The sequence below is a fragment of the Plectrocnemia conspersa genome, unplaced genomic scaffold, assembly GCF_051122295.1.
Source record: "Plectrocnemia conspersa isolate PC_06_02 unplaced genomic scaffold, ASM5112229v1 ptg000003l, whole genome shotgun sequence".
In the NCBI taxonomy this organism is placed as follows: Eukaryota; Metazoa; Arthropoda; class Insecta; order Trichoptera; family Polycentropodidae; genus Plectrocnemia; species Plectrocnemia conspersa.
In genome coordinates this window covers 11,873,832-11,899,631 of record NW_028277167.1, presented here as the reverse complement: position 1 = coordinate 11,899,631, position 25,800 = coordinate 11,873,832, and the positions used below count along the sequence as shown (strand labels likewise).

Here is a 25,800-nt window from a genome sequence, read left to right as displayed (position 1 = left end):
TGGGGCTTAGAATGAAATAGATAAGTTAAATCAATAAAAGCTTTATAAAAGCACACTATGTTTACGTTACACTTTATGTTATTAAATTATCAATTAAGATGCATTTATATTATATATTGCAAAAACCTGGTATGCAACATATTTGCATACCGCTTTTCTTAAATATATTTTAATAAAATAAATTTAAGTTTTCCATTTGACTCACTTCTCATATGAATAGGTGTGTAGCAAAAATTTAGGCTAATTATTACAAACAAGCATTTTTTTCACCGTTGCTTTTGGGAGGATTACTGTTAATTGAATAAAGCGTGCTGTTGTTAACCGCAGAGTGCTTTTGTCGAATTCGACGCACACATTATCCAGCATGTTTCATGTTTTGATACAATTCCACTCCCATTTATCTCCTTGATTTACGATGCGGATAATGTCACGGAATTGAGCATTTCCACGGACCGTATAACACAGAGCGGTGTCATTGGGAAAACGAATTGCCAACACGTCAAACGATCCGGAGCTAGAAAGTGACGATGATTTTAATATGCTCAATCAGAGAACGATCACACTCAAAGCTCTCCCCCTAGGGGAAAATTATTTAAATTAAATTCATTCATCACACAGGCTGATCCATTAGGAAGATTACATAAAAAATAAAAATAAAGACCGGCCGAAACTTGATGTTTAAAACAAAGTAAGTTAAAATCCATCATATATATATAAAACTGCAAATTTTGCTTTCGGCTGAAAATAGTAAGAGCAGTTAGATAATTTACACAAAATAGTTATTATTCATTTTAATAATATTAAATTCCTAATGGATCATCCTTTACATAATGGTAAATTTAATGAAATTTAAATAAATGCTTGAGCTCTCGATTTCGTTACGTTTATATATTTTTACTTTGTGAATTGTATGTATGTCAAACATTTTTAGCGATCCTCCTCATTGGGCTGACGCTATGTTACATAAAGCTTGTGAAGACTGTCAATCATCTGTCAGTGCGTTGATCTGTCAATAACGATAACGGACTACCTTTTTTCAAATCGAGCGGAGCTTTTGTCAAATGTAAAAACGGAAGCAAAAATACGTATCTATGCACGCGTACATACACACGGAATAAGTCTGCGACAGAGACATTGATGGATTTTAAGATATTGAATTTTGACGGAATATTTATTTTATAAAGTCGAAAATAGAAGCTGTTCACGAGTAAATTTTTTTTTTAAATCTACAGGATTAGCTAATTTATTTCGATCAGCGAACGGAATATTGTTTTTTTGATATTTAAATGTAATTTGTACATTACTTAGTTTTGATTTTGAGATTTAAGTGTGCCTGTGCTTAAAACTTTCGGTTCTGCAACAAAACATCGCAAAATCTTATATTAATCATCACCATATTCACCCGTGAGCTAAGAAAAATCTAGGAAGACCTAAACTATGGTTATAAATTGGAATTAAAATCCTATCGAGCCTATCGATTCGTTTGTTTTGAGCGCGGACAGTGGATAGACGACGGATAGACAAATATGTGTCTTTTTTCACTACACACGATTGGATTTGTCCGCTAGGCACCCGCGACGAACAGATCTGTCGAATATGCCCGCGCGTGTATGGCCAGCTAATACCTTTCACTTCAACATCTAAATTAAATACATTGACTAGTCCCAACATTTCTTAACCCTTCGTTTCATATTGTTACAAATTTTCCACAAACTCTAAACTGTAATGTTATTTCTATATGGCTTTATAAATAACTTATTTCTATAACGTTGCATATTTGCAATATTCAGTTTTTTTATTTTAAATATATATATACATATATATTTTTTATTTAAAAAAAAATATATAGAGTACTATTCAACCCTAAATATTTTAATCGTTATTATATAATATATTTTAATCGTTTAACAGTTAGATAAGGAATACCTGTAACATATTAAATTAAAAACAAGAGCCTATTTTACATCTTTCATATAAAGGATTACAATAACATTAACATATTGTAACATATGCACTTCTTTGCTAAATCGCCAAATAGGTGCTATATATCAATTTAAAACGAAATTGGCTTTGACTAAGCTAAAAATAAATACCATTATCAACACCACAAAATTAGGGTTATCCGAATAAAGTTGTATATTATATATTGTTACAAACTCGAATACTTTAAATTTGAATCATGGCCGACATTTATTGTACCCAGTTGAATCATTAAAAATAGCAAATCCTTACGTATTCTGCACATATAACTCGCACTTCCGGGTTGAAACTGTTTCGACTGCTCTAATATATTTACTCAAAATCATGAGCAAAAAAGACAGCAGTTTTACATTACGAGGGTAGGTCAATAAGTCAATAGAAAATCGATCAATAGACTACCGTCAAATTGACAGACATTTTCATCACGTTCTTTCATTTTTACAATCGATTGGAGCATACTACCTTTGTTATTTTCGAATAATGGAAATAAACGAGTTTCGTGTAGTGATTAAACACTTTCATTTAAAAGGAAAAATAAAGCCGAGTTGGATTAAACTCATGGCATATCTGCATCGGCGTTTAAAATTGTACACAATTGATTGAACGAGTTTAAGCGTGGTCATACATCTACTTGAGGTAACTACGTCTACTTGAGGTAACTACGCCAGAAATGATCGACCAAATCTATGATATGGTCTTGAGTAATTGACGAGTTAAAGTGCGTGAACTTGTTGAGGCCATAGGCATATCACATGGTTTCAATTTTGCACAAAAAATTGGGTATGAAAAATATGTCGGCGATATAGTGCCGTGTTTGTTCACAGTGCAGAATAAACGCAATCGTGTGCTCGATTCAATGGCTGGTTTGGCGCTTTTCCGTTGCCATCCTAACGAGTTTCCGTGTCGATACATAACTGTTGATGAAACATGGATCCACCACTATACTCCAGAGACAAAGTAACAGTCGAAACAGTAGGTTTCTGAAAACGATCCGGCTCCAAAGAAGGCAAGGCCGGCAAGGTGATGCAAAAAAGGTGAACGATAAATGAAGATTACTATGCATTTTTATTGGACCGGTTGAGTAAAAAAATCAAGAAAATACGTCCATATTTGGCCAAGAAGAAAATGCTCTTCCATCAAGACAATGCACGGGAAAAATTTGTGAAGATTCGAATGCGAAGCAGACGGGTTACGCAAGCCCTCCCATATCCCATAGCTAACAATGGTGAATTTCATCAAAAATATGAACAACATATATTGCTTTAATATAGGTTTGACGCAAAAGCTATTGCCAGTTATTATTTTTTGTAATCCCAAAAAAGCACTCTACCTAACTCCAACGAAATTTAGCTTCGTCTTCGGTCGTGTAACAAGAACAAGTTTAAAAATATCAATAGACAAGAATAAAATATTAGACGTTGTATGATATAATAATTTAAAAACAGGAAGTAGAGGAACTACAGAGACTAAAAATATAAATTTTATATTCGGTTATTATGTGATACAAATTCGAATGGGTCGTTTTTAATTTAGCAAGATATGATCTGTGAATTTATTGGATTTATTTCATGCAGACGAAAGCAGCTTAGGTAAATATATATAGAAAATATATAGAAATAGCCAATTGCACACATTTAACTTTATAAATTTTGGTGAATTCAAGTTGCATGTATATAGATTTTAGAGCAATTTATGGAACGGTATGGCATATTATGGTATAAAATGAACATATATTATACTATGTATATATCGTTCCTCTAAACGGATCGCTTTTAGGGTTAGCGAGTTGAGCTTTCAAAGCGAAACTGCAACCCTTTGTGGCGGTAATCAGCGGTAGGTACCTGTTCATTGGCGTGCATGTTGATGAAGTCCCACTTGGCCTGCAGGTTACGTTTCAGGCTGGTCAGGGCCTCTTGTTCGTACTCCTCGAGCACGTGGCGCTGGCGGTTCCTTTTGCTGCGCTTGCACAGGTAGATGGCATACTCCACGTTGTCAGGGTGGGTGGCCGGCGGGGGAGCGGGGGGCGGAGGCGGGAGCGGAGGCCCTGTACCACCCCCGCCCCCTCCGCCCCCCGACGAGCCCCCCGCGCCGGGACTGCGCTGCTGCCACGGCCAATAGTACGGCGACTGCTCAAATGGGATACAAATTAAGCAATTAGTCAAATAGTGTAACACAAACATAGAAATATAACAGCGGGAGTCTAAATGCAATAGGTTCGATTAATAACTATTATACATCAACCCGATGTTACAGAGTCTAAAACATTGTGATTAATTTGTGAATATATTTGTTAATCGATTTGGTTCAACTTTTGAAAACAACACACAGTACATTGTCTACAAAGCATATCTTATCATAAAAAAAATATTTTTGTATGTTTGGCGTGTCGGCAAATAAAAAAAAAAAAAAAAATTTTAAATAAATAAAATTTTATAAATATTTAAAGTAAAAAAATATTTAAAGTCTTATGTACTTTGTTTATTTAAACGATATGTGTGTACATGAATAATTTGATCAAATAAAATATTAACCTTTATACATCTGCTTTATTTTTTTATTTTTATATTTAAATACTAGTTGAGCAAAATACGAAAATATTAATATTTTAGTATATAATATAAATTATAGCAGTATATAAAAGTGGAAAAAGTTAGCCGGTTAATTTATGGAAATATACCCAAGAACTGGGTAATGAATTTAGGCGAGTATTTGGATGCCAGTGTGACTATATATGGCCATTAAGGGTTCAAACCAGTTTTAATTCAGTGGATTGCAGTGGATACAGTTAATATGTAAATAAATACGTATATTCTCTTTCATGAAATAATGTGATTTTCAATATTAAATATAACTAGATTTTTAATTCATTAAAAACTGCCGCGTTGTCTTCTTTCAGTGGCAGGATTCTCTCGTTAAATTACTTTTAAATGAAATAATAATATATATTTATTTAAATATTTCTTTGTATTTTAATTTTTAATTGCCCCAATAAGTAATTCCAGCAAGTTCGCAAAAAAAGCGTATCATTATCACAATGAATAGGGAAAATATTATTTTTTAATTATCTCAAATGTAAAATTTATTTCAATTATTTGCACTTCAAGTGTATCAATTTCGAAAAGAGCCAACGATAAAAGACATTTTCGAACCGTTAATTATACACCTGGTATTGATTTGCGTAAAAATAAAGTGCGACAATAAGTCACAATTGTCTCGTCAACAGTCTTCTCTCATCAAATTTACTGAATAATCTACGACAGCTTTCGTGGCATCTTTGATAATAGCAAATGTTTTATTGAAACTTAAGAAAGCTATCGAAGATAGTATACATTTGAATATTTGCACCATAAAATTGGCTTTTTTATTGTCCTATCACAATATTTAAATACAAGCGGTCGACCTCCATCAATCCTGTTCTCAACTAGTCGACCCTAGAACATACAAGTGTGGCCACTCATGATTTATGGGATAGACCGCTCTTCAGAGGTTAACGAGTGGAGCTTCATGGAGCAGCACTGTCATCTCATGGCACCCAGAAAAAATCTTTGGGCGTTTGAGTGTTTTTGTAAGGCCTATTGATTTTCGCGCTACTTAGGAAATGTCAAATTTTGATTCTTGTTGTTTGATTTGATGCAATTGTATGCTGATTTTTATTTGCAAATGTCTTTTACGTTCTTTTCATGAAAATGATTTTAGGTACACGGAGCGCGACGTACCACTACCCTTTTTTTTATCCATCTCCTTAAATTTAATGGTGATGTTGACAACCGGCACTGGTTCACCAGACAACATTGTAAAACGTTTTAGAGCTAGATATTACAAAATAATTTTTATTAATTTAAACTGCAAAATAATTATAATAAATAAAATCTTGAGATCCTTAACAACACATTATTATTATTACAATAATTGACCAGATAGTATAAAAAAATCACAATCACGTAATTATGATCCTTGTTTTTCAGAATGTGAATGTTTTTAACACATATATAATATTCTCTATGAACTGAAGTAGTACATTTTTAGAGAAAAATTGAACTTGTTCCCTGCTATTTTATACTAAGTAGAAACGCGTACGCTCATATAGCTTTTGAAATTAAGATCTACAAATACATGTATCAGTTGGATGAAAAATTTAAAGCTGTGAATGTAATGTCGGGAATAATGAAAGATTGAGAATTAACATAGGCAATAAAAACATTAATTATGATTTTATTCATTAAGAAAAACTGCAACTTTTATACATTATCATTAAAGGCAAGATACGATGAAAAAAAGACTAGGAACATAAAGAACACTTTGGATAAAAAAACTATGGAGTGGCTTGAAAAGAACTCATATTTAAGGGAATTATTATAAAATAGAAATGTAACCTGAATGTTTTCAACGAATGAGGCACTAAAATAATAAGATAAATAAAAACATATATACGCCTGTTTTTTTAAACTATTTTTTAATCGAATATTTGTCCAACTATTCGTAAACTATTTATTGATATTTTCAGTGATATAAATGAAAAATTTCATCAAATAATTTTTTACGATATACCGTTTCTGTATATATAGCACATTGTGCCATGTTTCAGTTGTTTTGCGAAATTTATCTTATTATCTTTAGAAAATATATATCAGTCATAGTTAAGCTAAAATCCGACAAACAAGTTATCAAATACAACATAATAAAAAATACCGTAACTGCCGAAATTACAGAAATTACTTATTACAAATTATGCAGCTGTGGACTTTCTCAATGACGTATTGAATTATATATATTTTTCAGAGCAATACGAGTGTTGTTTATTTCAATGTTTGTTTAAATAAATTTATTATACAGGGTGGGCCATATTGGATGTATAGAGATGATAATTGTTTTTGAATACTACAATAGAAGAGCTATACTTACTAATTTCGAACGTTATAACAACCCAACACATTTTTTTAACAAGCCAGTTGCCACTCTGAGAATGTGATCAATGCACAGTATAAAACTTTTATGGTAATTACTGTAAAAAATGTTTTCCTGTTCAACAGATTTAAAAGCCTTTGACAATTTTCTTTATGAATATAAATGTTTCTTATCTTAAAAAGGGTGTATGTTAACAGATCATTAACCATTGAACAGATGAAGTAGAATATTCGAGCCAAGTTATTTTGGTAATAAAAAATAGCTGTAAGAATTGATAAATAAAATTCAGATTATGTATGATATATATATAGAATAGAATTTAATTGTTGAACGATTTGAAACATAGATCCTAACATCGATCTTTTTATATCACCATGGCGATACTCAGCCTCTTTTAGACAAAATCGAAATCATTATGCTTACAACCACCCGACAGTCTTTACCTCCATTTATTAAAAGTGAGGAAGGCGCTTCTATAATATGAAAAAAAAGCGTTAAATTTAACAAATACATAAAAAAATACTTCGATCAAAAGGTCTAATAGCTAGGTTTTAGGATATTCAAATTCAAGCACTAATAGCTTTAGTTTGCTGATTATTTTGACCTTCTCTTAGTATTTTTGATTATGTATAGCTTTACCAATTGTAATAATTATATATTGTATCGTTATTCTATTTTTTTTTCTTTATTTGCAAAAGTTGTTGTATTATCATTAAACTTTAAACAAATAATAAAAAATTATATTATTTTATTGATTTGTAGAACTTATTTCTACACAAGAAAATGGTTATGAACCAGTTCCTTGTATTGCAATATATAATATATATTATGTACAAATGTATTTTTTATTAAATATGAAATAAATAATATACATATATAAAAAACATTACCTCTTTCTTCTCGTCTGAGGAAAAAAAGAGAGAACTTCAGAAGCGCCTCACTTCAAATAAGTTTATGGATATCTGTCAAATGTGGGAAACAGTGAAAAATTTCGGGGTGGAGTACCTTATGATAAAGACTATCAGTGCAAGCCATGAATCTATTCAATTAAAATGCCATGTCACATTTTCGCCAAATCGTAAGCGAAATTTTATAGTTACTAGTCAAAGTTCCACGAAAAGAAAAATATTTTATTATGAATAATTAGTTACTTTTATTTTAAAATAAATTAAAATAATAAAAAATATACAACATATAAATTATTTTTATATAAATATTTTTGTATTTCGGAACGAATCAACTTAAGTTTTATATAGATTTAAACCGAGGTTCAAATTGTAAATGTTAATGTTGTAACATTAATTACGCCAGTAACTCGAATATCAATTGGGGCATACAACTCAATGTCTCCATTGTGCATTGTCTTTTTTTCTATCAAGATTACAATCTCATATAGTATTATATCAACGTATGAACGGAAGAGAGATCATTTTTCAAAATCCGTCACATTGATGAGCTTTAAGAATGAGACCTAAACGAAGAAAATGACAAGAGAAAAAGAAGCAAAAAAATACCCAATGAAAAATCATTTGTCGAAAGAGAAACGTCCGATAAGCACTGGTAGCGAAATTAGGACGAGTAAAAAAAAAACCTTATTTGATGGCACTTTTTATCCCTAGCACTAGACGAATTGGAAAATATACTTTTTTTGCTCGGTCTGGGTTTAAATCCGGGTCGCTAATAAAGTTTAATCCTGGACCGCTTTTTACACGCGGCGAAGTTAATTCCCGGCAGCGACAACAGCATCGATGTTCAGAAGGGCGGAAATTGTCTGAGCGTCCCGTACTTTTTGCGGAATTAATCGCAAATTTATATGTATATACATAAACCTGTGTATGCATAAAAAAAACAGTGGAAGTAAAAAAGGCACTAAAAGGCACACTTTATTTTATATCACTGATCAACTTTTTCTTATTTAGATCATCATTATCGATAAGGGCTTGAATTAAACTTTACTGTTAATGGTTCATGATCCTGAAATATTTGAATTTGAAATGACCAAAAATAAGGCCGTATTACTTTTATGTTGTATAAAAATAAATCCAGCAATAAAACAATAAGATACAATAATAAACCTAATTGATATTATATATTATTATTGTCCTAATTTTTAATGGAATAAATAGTTTATAAGTTATTTATTTGCTGTTGGTAATCTAACGCTTAAACATTAAGAACATTTTAATAGCGTGTATAGAAATATTTAAAACAAATAATTAATTAGTGAACAATGCGTTTTACTTTTTAGTTATGCTATTGTTAAGTAGTGCTTCTCAATTAAAATATATAAAAAGTATTTATATTGTATTTATTTCAAGCATTAAAATATTATGCATGCGTAAAATTTGATTTGGCACAAGCGAGCTTAATGGGATATCGTGTGACGGAGACATCCTGCGGGATTGCATTCGATTAGAGTTGATGTTTATATTGAATGGATAAAGTTATTTGCAATATAAGACTTTTGGTTATTACATACGAGCAAAATTAAAAATCGTAAGTAAGGGTATAGCCGAAAATTAATTTCGCCCCATCACTAATTTTAATCTTGTCATGTCTGGAGATGAAGAGAGGGAGAGTCAAAAAGGAGGGAGTGTAGCAAATCGGACATCGGCGATCCAATGGCCCGTTAAGACATTAGACAGACAAAAGAGCGGAGAAATCAAATCCTGAAGGAAATTCAATTTCGAGCCGAACCGGTCTACTGAAGGACTAGCAGGAAATTAACCCGAGCGTGTGTACTGTCAGAGGAGGCTTTCCGATTCTAGCAACATTCCCAACGTGATTTATTTCTGTTTCGGGGAGAGGGCGGTCGATTGGGCGTGACGCAAATAAAGGTGTTTTGATTTAGTACCCGGACCGGCGCAGATTGATTATTTATTAAACGAATTGGACGCTATTGGTGATCAATGAAAATTGAGCAAGATAGAGACGTGGGTATATTGATGGGCAATCAAAAAAGATTACCTTTTGAAATTGACTATGTTACACCTTACGTTTTGAAACTACATGTTAAGTGAGAAATATATTTTAAAATATGACAATACTTCAGAAACTTTGAAACAAACGCCAAAGTTGACAACAAAGAAAGTAATCCATGATTATTTTATTTATCAAGTAATTGAAGCATACAACGCAAAACTGGACTTTTTATGATTTTATACTGAAAAAGTTCTCTGTACAAAAATTATTACTAAAAATAAAAAATAATAAAGTAGCTCATTAATTAAATATACGTAGAAAAGTTTTTCCTAAAAATATATATTTGAATAAAAGGCAATATTATAAAAAACGACTTTTTGCTAATTTAAAATAGTTTAGTTTGGAATCAGAAACTGATATAATTAATAAAGCTAGTACTGATGACGATTTCAATAATGTGACGTTTTTTATTAGTATTAATCTGAACTGAACGTTATGTAATTAACATTAAAAAAACAGATATAATGTGCACCTAAAATAGATGAGCACCATCCCACATAATTTTTTCTAGCTCTTTATAGCTATCACCAAGATCATCCCTGTGCTAGGCAAGCTCGTTGACAATCACCCTTTTTTATGTAGTTTTAAGCGACAAATTAGAAATAATCGAAGAGAAGCAAAGTGACATTACATTTAACAAATTTAAGATTTTTAAATCAACTGGAAAACGGACTCGAAATCTAAATCTTTGCTCACAATCACGCCAACATCAACAGAAAGCGATCGAGAATTTTTAACGACAGAAATATTTACTATAAAAATTGGAAATATATTATTTGATTATTCCCTAAACGTCTTGGACTTACTAAAAAAATATTTTGTCAAACAAAAATGTATTATTATATTTTTAATATAATTTTACAAATGAAGTTTTGTATATATAATTAAAAATTAGCTTTTTTGTAGTTGTTATACACAATCAAGAAATATAACAAAAAAAATATTTGTTAATGTTTTATTACAAATTCGCTGTGATTTTCTGATTTTGCTTTCCAGAACTTTACAGTCACTACTTTTAACGAAATAAAAAAAGTAATAAATTAATATAGTAACAATTTTCTGCCGACTATAAAAAAGGGTTTAAAAGTCTTTATACCCAAGATTAAGGAATACGTTTAAATACATTTTTTACAACTAATTGCTAAGAAAATAATAAATAAGTTTTCAACTTTTTGCTATAAATTACTTATAAAAAGTAATAATATTTTAAACATATATATAAACTAAAATTACGTAGATTTATTATGAAATATTATATAATCATGTATTGCAGAGAAACTCAAGACGCATATTTAATTTTATACAGCAGAATAGTGTTGTCTGGAAAGTCTGGACTAGTTACCCAGACGTCGCGGGTTCGAGCCACGGCAGCAGACTCGAATTTTTATTTATAAAATGCACTATTAGCTACAAAGTGAGATTGATTCTTTGACTTTTTGTTTGGTGGTTAATATCTGATCGACTCACCGAGTTAGTACCGTTGTAATGAATTAGGCTTATGCTTGTTAGGTTACAAGAGAAAAATAAAATAAAATTTGAATAATATATGCATAGGATGCGAGGAAATTTATGGGACGTTAACTGTCGTAGTTTTAATCATATAGACATGACCCTTTTTCTAAGAATAGACCTCATAAAAATATCAGCTAAATTCGTTAGCCAGCCTTATCCGCCATTATGTTCGAAAATAACGGTTGTTCAAAAAATAAAATATTCAATATTTCGTTAAAAACCCTAGAAAAAATACATTGGGTAAAAAATGATTTAAAATAAAAATAAAACTATATATATTTTATTATGTGAGTTTTACGAAAAGAAAAACTATCATAGTTTAAATGATTCATGAAACTCATTCTAAAAACCCATGTTAAAAAAATCTTGGCTAAGTTCGTTAGACAATTTTCTCCACAATCCTCCACCAAAAAAATCATTGCGAATAAAAAAAATTGTATATATGTTATACACGATAACTAATGTAATTTTATACATATCGACATAGCACTTTCTAAAAATAGCTGTTATAAACATCTTGACTAAGTTTCAAGGGCAAATTAATACACTATCTTATGTAAAAAAATTAAAAATATTAAAAAAGAAAATTGAGAAAAAAATCATTAAAAAATCCATATTAATTAAAATTAAAAACTTTTTTCTAAATATATAAATCTACCTTCATTGAATAGAATAATATAAAAGCAAATATAGTAATATTTACAATATATGTAGACATCTATGTATAAATGAAAATAATATATTTTAATAGCTAATAAATAAATTAAGTCAACTACAAAAACATTAACTTTTGACCTTAAAACTAATGACGATATCTGACATTAAAGCGGGTAACGAAGTGCCTTTGAGCAAGGGTACAAAGTGAAATATAACTATATTGAGAAATATAGAAATGTATCATAATATTTTTAACACAAAAATGTTATTCATATACAATTGCGTACACCTAACCTAAAACATGTAGGATAACCTAATCTGATGTACTTTACTTCTGTGTCATTAGTATGAAAAAATATAAATAAAATTATTCATAAATTCTATTTTACTTATATAACCAATTCCATGAAATGAATTCACCACGCACGGGTCAAAGATTATTATAATTCTATACACGAGCTTGGCACATTCTGTTCAATTGTGAAACGAGTATCCTTGCGTATCCTTTACGTGTGTGTTGAGAGTCGAAAAACGTCCCTCTGAAAAGGGTTGTCCTTAAGCGGGGTTGGCAATTTTATATATTGTGAGTTACATTAAGCCAGTCGTGAGCACCACAGTGATCTTGACAATCCACGTGTAAATCCTCAAGGAGAAGCCGCAAAAATATGAAATGTATATTTAATTATTTACCTGGAACCTGTAGAGTGAAGAGTCGTCTTTCACTACAAGGAGCTTGCAGTCGGCGATGGGAAAGAAGTAGCCATATTGACACAGCTGGTTGGCGAGGTTTAGCGCCTCCACTGGCAAGCAAAAAAATAATATTGACAAACGTTGTGTATTTAATATTAAAATAACATGTATATGTAATCTCTTGGAACCAAGTAAATGTTTGACTGTGACTAACTACGTATTAATTAAAGGTTCAAACGGTTAAATTAATACCCTAAGGCAAATAACCGTTACCTGTAATAAATGTAGTATTGCTATAAATAAACATATGCAAATTTATCTGTATTGTGTTAACTTGAATGTTAAAAAATATTGTTGAAATGTTAGTGAATACAAAATCGTGATTAAATTTTGAAGTTTCAGCATATCATTAAAATGTGGTTCATCTGTAAGTTTCTGTATTTATATTTAAAAAAAATTTAAAGATAAGCGTAATTTGTAGTTCTGCAGAAACGAAAAGCCATATACAGTGGATTATGTAGGAGAGACAAAGCCTTTCCATTAAAACTAATAGCTCCATTTCCGATAGAAAAACATCTTTGTCAAAATTGTACACGATGTCTATTTTTTAACGTCTTTTAATGACAAAGTTTATATAAAATAAAACATTAAATATATACATTTACATACATAATAGCATTTTATGCAAATTTAATAATTTAAAGTAAGTTTTAAAATATATGTTTTTTCATAGTATATTGACGAGAAAAGTCGCATAAATAATTGCTTGTTACATTATTAATAATTAGAAAGTGTTAATATTTACCTGACTCTTCAATCCCAAGTCGTTCCATAAGCCATTCTATTAGATCGTATCCTGAAATGAAAAAAAAAAAAAATTTGACATATGAAGGTAATTCTGGAACGTTTCAGAATTTATTATGATAATATCAAGTAAAATATTACGCCATCAAAAATCATAACTGTAATAAAAACAACGTTGTTTCAAAAATAATATTCCATAAAATATAATGATTATAACGCGGGATAATAGTAAAAAGGGTTTTTTGTAAACTAAATGTAGATCCAGCACCTGAAGGTGTTATTTTTGAATTTTAATCTGGAATGGTTGTGGTCCGGGGCGTTATAATAATACATTGCGGTGTTTATGTGACGTATTTTGTGTGTTAAAATGTTAAGTAAGAAAAGAAATTATGGAACAAGTTTATTTTCATGTGAAACTTTTACGCGATTCGCATTTTTACTATACATTTACTTAATATGAGCTACTGTACAGCAAAATATTTTCAATGGTTGTACATAAATAAATGTAAGCATTGAATTATTTTAGATAAAATCAACCAAATATATAATACAAATTGATACAATATAATAATAATTAATATAAACTTATAAGTGTACACAAATATTGTTCGTGACACATACATTTTAATACACAGATTGAGTTAAAAGTTTTCTTTAGATCGCTTATCCAATTTATCCATCTGCATTTCCAAATATAGGTTATTAGTTTTCAATAAAAAAAACATGAAATCAAATCAAATTTGAAACCGTTTAACTGATCCTAATCTCAAAAGTCGAAACGAAATTCGGTTCTCAAGCTAATGATGAAAAAAGTTTCAACATGCAGTGAGAAAGGATATATATCATTTCGCTTCAGTTCGATTGCTTTCCACTTCATGTGTGTGTGTAAAGCTCATCTATTATTTTCAAAGTTTCACTACTGTATGTCATCGTCGGTAGCATATATTGATCGTAAACTTTTCGTTTCGAGCAACCAGGAATGTTTGATCTCTGTTGAACTTTATTTAAACGACGAAACTCTCTCAATTCTAAATTTACAATTCGGAAATGTTTATATAGCATTCAAAAGTATGTACGCATATAATAATTTAACAATAAAGAGCAATATTTAGAGAGCTTTGTTAAAATATAGTATAATTATTTTGTAGCTTCATCACAGCGTCCACAATTTATACTTTAATTATGAATTGATTATATATAATACTATTTCATTTGTATGTATGTATGTGTACATATAATAAATACCTACATGCATGTATACGTATGAAATACGTTTGAGGAAAAAGAATGCTTTTCATGAGCTTCGCGAAAGGATTTAAAGTGCTTACTCGAGCAGATTTTCGTTTGTTTCCAAGTATTGAAGTTTTCACATTATCCCCGATGTTTTCTTCTATATTTGAGAGTTTCCTTGAAAATAAACAAAACAACACACTAAGTCCTAATATCAATCATGGTAGGAAGATCAACAATAACACCTTGTACAGTAATTCGAATACGCTTAATGTTGTACGCCGGAATATACTACTTAAATATAGAAAGTAAACATTATAATAGTATTTTAAGAGCAAATTGCAATTTCAAAAACTGAGCTATGAGTATGAATTAAGCTTTTATTTAAATATAATATTGGGCTCGAAGACCCCAGTTTAACCAACCTTCTATTAAACATTTTGACTAGCTAATAGAGGGATAAAATTGGCAGGTTTAAAACCAATTTAAATGTAACTAGCTGGGTTGAGCAGGGAAATCACACAGTAGTTCCAAAATTATTACACTACTCTACTGTCTGTTGTGTTAACTAGTTACAATTTTTTGGATGTTTTTCATGTTCCTTTAGTTTGGATTTCAACTTAAAGGAGAGATGTAAATCGCTAAGTAGCTAAGTCGGGACTAATTTGGGAAGGTATTGTCGGAAAGCTATGGAAATATAAAGATGTTTATAATCACGAATAATACTAAAAATAATTTTGCAATTAATCTGATTGTCTGTCTTAAAAATTGAAAAATACAAACAATTTTCAAACTGTCGTTAAAATCATAATCATTGATTTTAAGCTTAGGAATGCTTTCTGTGGAAACTTAGCCACTATTTATCATTTTATTTAATTTCTTACCAATTGAGTTTTTGAGCACTAATTTTATATATTTTCATCGCCACTGTAAAAAAATTATAAAATGTATTTTAATTATAGTTTGTTCTGCTATAATTCTAACACTCAGACAATTCAATATGCGATATTTTAACATAACAGCTCAAACAACTTGTTGTAAGCAATTTATGCTACCCAAATCTTCACAAACTTCTAAATATATATATATATATTCATAAGCTTAAATTAAATTTTTCTTGGTAACAGATTTTTTAAATTTCATACAAAATTTAATAGCTATTGAAAAAAGATTGATATACAAACAGAGGTAGCGCAGTTTTGATTTTAAAAACATTACAGAGAATTTCAGCAGAAATGCATTTTTAAATAAAAGGTTCATAACCAAAAGGTATTTTACTTCAATTAAAGCTGCCCAATTATGCCAAATAGAATTGCTATTGAATTAATGTTAGTTTTAACCAGCTGCAAAATTAATTTAGAGGTCATTCTTACGATCATTTAAAACAAATGAGAAGAGAAACCAATTCAACTTTCAAGTAAGGCCTAGCAATAAGATATCTCGAGACCAAGCAATTGCGTTAAATATTGTAAAATATTTTACGGACCACCTTTTGGCACATCCTTTCGAGACGTTAATCATTCGTAAGCGCACATAAGTACCGGGAAAAACTAATCTTTGTTTGGAAAGGATGCGCAACAGACAATATCTTAATTTGATATTTGACAGAGCTGTATTACTAGCAATATAAAAAATGCGACAATTGGTCACAGAGGGTCAGAGGGGCAGATGAAAAAAGACGCTTCAGAGATTCGACCAGAGACGCATAACTTTTTGCACTTGATGTTTTGAAAAAAAAAACTCTTCCTCTGGATTGTATTATAAAATATATGTTGTGGACCATCTGACCATCAAAAACAACTTCAGACATTTCTAATTGTTCCAAAGCTTCGTTTAAAATATTTATATAATAGTCATCACTAAATTGAAATTCATTTTTGATAGTTTGAGACATTCTTCCGCACTATAAATAACACTTATTTTAATATGTAATTGATTTATCACGAATAAAACCATTTAAACATAATAACAGTCCAAATACTAACGAATTACTACATTAATACATAAGATGCTAACGGCGATCGTGACACAGACTATTGTAACAAGCACTCAGCAATCCTAGGCAGACCTTTTTTTTTATTGAAAATGTTGAATAAATAGGTATTTGCTACTTTACCTAATATTTTAAATAAAAAAAATACTAAAATAGATGTATATTATTAAAAAAAAACAGCTTGAAAAAAAGATACAAGAATTGCTAGTAAAAAGCTATTGTTTGGTTTAAACCATTTGAACTCAACCTGAACAGTAGTTGGTGAAATATCCTAGTAGATTCAATGTCTGGACTGAAGATGCAAGGTAAAATTCTGACCTATATACTATTTAGGTTCATGGAAGAATAGCAAAATCCTCATATTTTACAAGTAGACAATTCATGGGAAATATCCCGCATTTTACATTATTTAATATCTCTCAAAATACAGAGGATTATGTAAATGTACGTTTGTAAACAAAAATAAACGTTAATTGCTTTATCGGCGGGTCGTTTACGATCGTACAAAATTTCGTTTCGGAAATTACATTATAGCGTCTTGAGTGATATTTACTTTTGTGTCGCATAGAGGCAAATATTGTTAATTTGCAATATTTCACATACTCTTCAAATTGAAATAAGTTTGGATATGCAGCTAAAATCATTATCAATGCATAATAAAATCAGTACACTTACTTTTAAGAGGTAAACCTAAATTTAATCAATTCATAGTTAAACATGTAGAATATTATTCAGTGTTATTCATCACAATAACTGCCCTTAAAATGAATAGATAATTTTCGAGTGAAACCGTTTCTTAAAACAGTGCTTTCTTGGTGACCATTATTGATATCAGCCGTGCCGGGATCGATAACGTAAACGTTTCATACTACGGACACATGGTGGGTGTGCGTATGGCCATCAAAAGGAGATAACGGCAGCGGTCGTCAACCCCCCGGGACACTGTGCTTTCATGTCGCCATTCGAGCCGTTTACAATTGCCGAGTTTGAGTTCGGAAACACCTCCCAGAGAGACACTTTGGATGCAAATGATTCGTGTGTTCACACATAAAATTAAAGCCTATCGCAACAGTGTGTATTATTAGCCGATTACGCCCGAGGAGCGATGATATCAAAGCCGTTTTAACATTTAGTGGATATGGAAAGTCAAAGTGACGTATCTGATATGTTATGCGTAAGTTGAAATATGATTTAATTAATTATTAATGTCACAAACGTGCGTAATTGGAACTATATGAAACCATCGAAACACGATATATGATCAATTTCAGTATTTAATATTAAGTGTTTATTATACATATGTACATGACTCGTATACAACATATAATAATTATGAATTTTCAGATTGTTTTGATAAGTTTAATAACAGAAAATACTAAAAAGCGTTTAAAAACTAGTATTTTGTGAAAAAAAAACCACTTGATTTATGCGTAATATAGGTAATAAATATGGCTTTCTCAAGTAGAAAAAGTATACAATCTTTTTCTATAATTCATTTTTTGCTATATTTTTCAGTTTTAGTGGAATATATTATAATGTTCGTTAATTTGAGAGTCTTTGTTGTGGTCGTCGATGATTCGATTGGTGATTATCGTACGTTGTTGAATAATTGCGTGCCAATCATATCAGCACGATATACGAGTAGTATAAGTCTCTGACTATTGACCTAAAAGACATAGGTTCAAATCCCATACGAACCTTAGTGTTTTTAAATTTTTATCGTGTCTGGGAGATCGGAATTAGTGATTAGTATATAATTATAACTCCGATCGATCATCACAGATTAGGTTTACCTAGATGAATATCGTGGTGATTAATTAAAATCGAGCTAGGTTGTACATATCTGGTATTGAAACTTCTCTAATAATGAGTTAATACAGCTCATAGAGAATATCTTATATATAATAAAAAAAAAATGCCGATGAGACGTAATGTCACATTTTTGATAACCATTCCTTGAGGATGCTTGGACGAATAGCAGTTGAGGCAAATTGTGTCTATCGTATTAATTTTTAGTTTGTGTGAGATTTCAATGAGATCTTAAAATCGACAAATTACCAAAAATATAAATTTTAAAGGCGACAATAGCGTTGCTTCTGTCATGAAATTAGACCCTACGGGAATGAAAATAAGTGGCTTTAAACAAAAAAGAATAGTGTTAACAATGCACATAAAAATTGTGCACGACACCCAGTATTGCACAATAACCATAAATCATCAACTGTTACCGCAGACATAAAAAACTCTGCCCCTTGAATGAAGAAAAACGTACGTGGAAAACAGTAAGGTTGACTCAGTATTAATTGCTATATTTCTTTGGACCCATTCATATAGCGTCAATGTTTTAAAATATAATGCGATTAATTCTTAAGTATTTGCACTAGCTTCCTCAAACGATCGTTATATAAGATGTGACACTTAGACACATCAGAAGAACATCATTATCAGAGTAGAGCACATCAGGACACACAAGCTAAATAACAGAATTGAGGCTCACACGAGCAGAGTACATCGAGATATATTTCTAAAAAAATAATAGTCACACAATTTGGCATTGAAATTTGAGAAGCAGCAACTCTAACTCACCACCCTTAGTGAAAGCTATTTTCAAGGCTCCAGGCTAAATGACCGTTCAATTTTTAAAAAGGATAATTTAAGCAATGGTCAATCGATGTAAGAACAATAGTGTTTTTCTTAGATTAACAAATAATTTAATCATGTATTTTAAAAGACCAGAATTTTAGTTGATTATTTATATTACATTTAAGACAAAATAGATACATATAATATACTGAAAAAAAGCTTTTAAAAGTTTTAGAATTAAACTATGTCTGAAAAGTTACTAATTAAGCAAAAAAAGGTTTTAATGCATTAGCAGCCGCAGAGAGAAGTTGAAAGTGAAAATTTCATTTAAATCATTATTAGTAGAAAAACCTTTTATATAATAAATAACAATTTATTTTGGAATATTTCATTTAATTGATTTACGGCTTATTTTGCATTACACTCTAAGCTGATAAATTATTATGTATACACATAAAATCAATCAATAAATTAAACTAGAATATGCATGTAGACAAGCCTTTGTGTCCGATCATAAATTATAAGGAGTTTCGTACTTATATCTAAAGGTAAAACTAACAAGACAATAAATAATACAAAACGTCTGGCGTCGAGTAGTAAATAACGTAAAAATTACCCATGAAGGCAGAGGGCACGGATGTGAGGAAGATTTTCTGGCTGCGGACTGGAACGCCCGCATCCGGATCCTGCATCTCCCGTACCAGCGCCTCCATCTGTGAAGAGAATAAGAAAAAATCTGTTAACCACAATATATCATAACTTTCATAGTGTAGCAAAAATTATGACCACAAAGGAAATATACTTGTTTTTCTGTTGCGGTCGCAAAACAATAAAAGCTCAGTGCCTATAACAGTTCTCATAATTGTACTTTATTATGTGAGCTTTAATATGTTTATGCAGTAAAAATGCAAAAACAATAATTTTATACATTTATATTTTCCTTTGTGTACTATCGTGTTAAATATATTATAAACATAATAATTTACATGTATATGTTTTTCTAAACTGACGAAACACAATAATTTCGAATTATTATATGTCAATGATATTGTATCATCCGATTTGTTTTTATACTAAAATAATGCTAGCAAAGTCAGTTTATTGAGCCAATGATATTTTTACATATAATATAATTAAAATATATCAGTAGTGTAAGTTTTTAAGTAATACCTGAAGGTTTGCCTCTCATATGGACCCTAGATTTTTTTTTGATTTTTATCGTATCTGAGAGTTCAGTGTAATTGATTTTTATATAGGTACTTAAAATACTGATCGATCATTTATAGATTTTCTTAATCTTATGGTTATGCATAGTGAGATCTATGTAGGTTGTTATAATAGTTTATAATTATTAAAATCATTAATAAAAATGGCGTCCCACTAGTTACTTTTTTTTACATTTGAAGAAGCATTGTCTAAATACAGGCGAAGACATGAAATAAACTAGACTTAATACCTGCGATACTTTCATTAATTATTATTCTAGACTAACCTAATAACATTTAAGATAGCTATGAATTCCGGAACAAGCTAACCTAATCCTAAAAGTTTCGGTATTGATTTTTTGAAAAAACAGCTATTGAGTTGATTTTTGTACAAATTTTAAATGTTCGATTCGTGTTTAAATTACTTCGGAAGCCCCTAAAAAAGCATCGTATTTTAATGGGTTATGATATATTATATATTATATTGTAAAAGACGTTGCAAGAGTCATGGTACGAGTTAGAAAGCTTGCCACGCCGGAACACCAATTATGCATCGCTAATGAAATTCGCCTTGCAATTTCTGAAGCTCTTTACAAAAAATATATCAGCTCAACTTTTATAATAATGCTTATAAAATAACAAATAAAATCAATTCACTGATTGCTATAACGTATATAGTAAAAAAAAAGATTTTTGATAATTCTTAGTAAAAATTAAAAAAAAATTCTCCTAAATTCACTTAAAGAAAAAAAGAAACACAAAACATTTGTGTTTATAATTTAAGAGGAAAAATATAAAATCCTTTACAATTTAAGTGAAAAAATTGTATAAACAGGAAATTGTCTCCAAAGCAATATGTGCTTCGGCATTTTGGATTAGGAGAGGTGGTGGCAAAGTTGATCTACATTTTGGGAAAATATTTGCTTCTGTTTAAATTCGATATATTTGTTTATGATTTCAAAAGATTTTTGTAATTTATTCATGGGACGAGTATCCTTCGAATACAAGATAAAGAGGAACGGTCCGAGCAAACTTTCTTGAGGTAATCCATCTGGAATTTTACGCGGGATCGAGTGTTTATTATTTAGTGAAACAACATAACTTTTACTTTTCAGGTATAAGCGTATTAAGCGTAGCAGATAGTCAGTTTTGTTTTTGTGTAATTTTTTAATCAAATATACCATACTGTGTCGAAAGCTTTTTCTATATCAAACTATTATATGTTCTCCGTTAAACTATTAAGTTGCTTTGTTGTCGAATAATTTACGTAGAAACGAAACATTTATTCCGCAAAGCACTTTCTATCTTATTATACTGCAAAACAAGAACGAAAAGTCTTATTTATAAGCTGACGCCATATTTATTTAAAAAATAAAGTAGTAAATTTAATATTTTTTTATAACGAAAATGACTGGGTGAAAATAGCAGAGTTTTAAAAATACTTTTTAGCTGTAGACGTGATACAACTTGTGCTCATTTGATGCAATACTTAAAATTTACATTCCAGTAATTGACCGAGCTTAAATTTGCATAATTACTGTTAAAATAACATAGAAAACGATGACAAACAGATTATATTAATACACTGGAATATTTATTTAAACTTAATTTATATGTTATGGATTAATAGTAATGCAATAAAAACTGTTATTTAATAAATTCTAGAAATTTGTTTACAGTTTTCTTAGCTAGACTTCTAAATACTTATCAATTGAACCAATGATAAAGAAACAACATTTATACGACTCAATAAATCTAATATTATTACTCATTGATATATATATATAAATAAGGACTAATTCCAAGACATAAAAACTTTAGTTCGAGAATGGATTCAATACTCTATACAAATATTAAGACCATATACTAGAAATTAATTACCAATTTGAGAATATCAGAATAATATCTATTCGAATGGTTATTTTAGAGCACAACTTGCTTTTAAGAATTAAAACGTATTTTCACAGAGAAGGAAAGCAAACGTCAATATTCTATTTAAATGTAGATATACGAACACAGTTGGCTCAACAAAGTATAACAATGTAGAAGTGATGTTGCAGATGAGATAACAAAAAAAATAAAACTTTTACTTTGACCGTATGATGTATTTTTTTATAAAAATACCAACTCTTGCACATTATTATTAAAGGTAAGATACAAGGGAGTGATTTAGAAAGGTGAAAATCTTGGTTGAATAACCTTCGGTGGTTGATTTAGGAAGAACAAAATGATTAGCAAGAAACATATAATATGTCTTTTCACGCATAAATATGTGCTAATATGCTGAAATACTTTTGATAACCTTTTAATGTTACATAAAAATAAATTTAATAATTACAGTCTTACCAAGTTTTTATTATATTTTATATGTAACATCAATGGTTTGTAATATATTAGCATTTAATTATACAGATGTTTTTGGGGCAACCTGTATATTAGGGTACAAGCATTAGCACTTCCTTTGTAGTTAAGTCAACAATCATATACGGGTCTGACCGTCATTCGATCAATATTACACTATTTACAAGAGAGAAAATTTATCTCTGTTTGAGTATATTTTATCCTTTAAGAGTTAATATTTTATACCGGTGCAGAGTAATATCTTCAAGAGTCATATCGTCAGAAAAATAAATGTAATTATTGCAAGCTTTGCTTAGGAAATGAATGAGCTTAATTAACTAACACATGAGATGTGAATAATACCTTAAGAGTCGTAACTAGTTAATATGTTTATACGATGAGAATTTTCGCACAGGTAGAACTAATATATCTAATTTTATTAATGATGTACTATCTCAACGTGGCAATTCATTATGTATCATAAAATTGAGTTTTGATTATCTTGACTACGCTTTGTTTGAATCAGCTTGTATTTTCATATATTACGTAATATACGTCGAACAGGAATTGATACAACAATTAATTATAACACATTATCTGCATATTTCATTACGGCAACAGAGCCCCAAAATAATCCTGACATATCCGAAACGCGACCGAGAATAATGAGATACCACACCGCAGAATTTCATGAATGGGATAGGAAACCATAACGCGCAATATTACGTTTCACACAATTATTTTGTTATATCATCGGCATAAATGCCGGAAACGAGCCAGCTTAAATGTATTGTGTTTATTTCAATTTAATTCTATTAAATAAATTACAGAAATATATTAAAAAAATTACACTATTAAAAACATCCTAAAGTTACTATGTAACGGTTTATTCATGTCAATGAAATGCTATTGCCTATTATTATTTATTCAAGAAATTATATTACGATGTTAAAAAAATAAATAAAATGCCATTTTTGTCATGAGGCTCGGAATCATTGTTTTCCAAGGGTCCGGATTCGCTATGATATGATTTTTAGACGCACATATACAGCTATTTATATAGATAATTATAAAAAAAATATGTTTAAGCCTTAAGAGTTTTATAACTACATATTCAACATGTTCCAAAAATGGATCAGATCATATTAGTTAATTTTGAAAAGTCGAAACTACAATTTATGTTAGACTTATATACATATTTTTATATATGCATGTATTCTAGAAACACTTACTACATATATAAAAATGTAGTCAGTAATTATAATTTTTTAATGTAGCTTTTACTTACTTTTTAGAAAATAAATAGTTCACAGATACCATGGTTCATGGATTAAAAAATGCTAAGGATACTTTTATACCCAGCACGATCGTTGATTACTCTGAAGCTTTACTGGTTAAATACAATTAGAACTAAGTACAACCTATAAGGCTCGAGAAAGCCTTAGATCAAGGGAACAATGCGCATTTTTTCAACAGCGTACGATCCAATAAAAACTTGGTTATGGCCCTCGGAAAATGGTCCAACTTGGACCTTGGGATGTCGGCGCCCGGAAAGTTTCGCTAATGAAGGCACGGTCAACCGAAAGGATTAAAGTTGAGACATTCACCAAAACTGTCCGGTCCCGTCGGGGAATTAGACACGACTAGGTTTAATTACGGTGTTTCGATGAAGTAATTCTTCCACTTGATGCTTGAAGTATTTCTTTAGAACAATATGTAATTATTTGATACAGTATTAAGGTGTGAGAAACATTCAAATCATGTTTATTATTTATTTGGAATTGTTTGCCCTAATCAGCACAGAAAATATTATGTTAATCAATAAAAAATGCCTGTATACTGATCACATTTTGCCAGCCTAGGTAAAAACAATATAGTTATCTTTAAATGTCGATAACTTAATTATATGAAGGTAAAATACAGAATAAACATTTTTATAATTGTAAAGTGTAAATATGTGTTAAGTTAAAAATTCTCTATGATGTTATCCATACTTTTGAATTAAAAATAAAAATCATAACTGAAGTGCGAAATGAGCTTGTTCAAAATAAATGTATACACAAAAACATATCTCGTATACTCAAAATGCGTAAAATTAAATCCTGTATGAGTCCAGGTAAATAAAAGCTGTAGAGATTTGCAAATAAAAAAATATTATAGTATTATACCTTTTATATTTATGTATGGCTTTTGCTATATGTAATATTTGCTCAAATTAAGTATCGATTACAAATCACTTAAAATTAATCACAGTATTGAATAAACATCAATCAACTTAACATAATCTATCAGCATCAAATGCGGAGCTTAAATTGAAATCACATGTGATTTTGGAACTAACATTACATTTAGATTTTTTGCTAATTAGTAACATTTCAGACACGTAGCGAAAAAATCCAATATGAAAAAGGTTTTATTACAAGCAGCATTGAACTCATAGGCCGTAAACCCTTTTAGTAAAGGTAATGAACTAAGTTGTTTTTGTTGTGGTGCCCGCATGAAAATGAGCTTTTGACAGCGGTGCCAAAATTCGGCACGCGATACTGCCTTTCACCAAGTTTTATAATCGAAAGTCTCGTAACAATGTATACACCCTTTAATACACATAGTTGAAATATGATTCAAAATAAAGCAAAAGCTGAAAAAATAATTTGTACTTGATATGCGCAGTGCGGGTAAATTTAAGTATAAATAATTATTTATTGTGGGCAAGTCTATATTTTTTACAATTGGAAGAGTGACTATTATTTTGATAAATAATATCTGTCGACTTTCGTTAGCACATCTGTTTTATTTATTGCATTAATATATAGTAACTAATATTACAGCAAAATATCTTTAAAAGTAATTTAAATTAGTTTCATGTGATACATATACAAAAACAGACAAAAAAGGGGTTTATTTGTTAAAAAAAGACAC

The 25,800-nt window shown here is 30.0% G+C and overlaps 1 protein-coding gene across 4 annotated transcripts in view; it reads right to left on the bottom strand.

The window, feature by feature from the left end:
• Positions 1-25,800, bottom strand: part of LOC148236606 (uncharacterized) — a 195,163-nt gene that overhangs the window by 33,122 nt on the left and 136,241 nt on the right. For 2 of the 4 annotated variants that reach the window (XM_088182120.1, XM_088182122.1), the window contains exons 3-6: positions 19,953-20,049; positions 13,532-13,582; positions 12,727-12,836; positions 3,822-4,109 (exon numbers count right to left, since the gene is read on the bottom strand). In XM_088182120.1, coding sequence (XP_088038246.1) covers positions 3,822-4,109; positions 12,727-12,836; positions 13,532-13,582; positions 19,953-20,049 — 546 coding nt within the window. The remainder of the gene's footprint in view (positions 1-3,821; positions 4,110-12,726; positions 12,837-13,531; positions 13,583-19,952; positions 20,050-25,800) is intronic. The other 2 variants (XM_088182121.1, XM_088182123.1) reach the window with 1 other exon arrangement.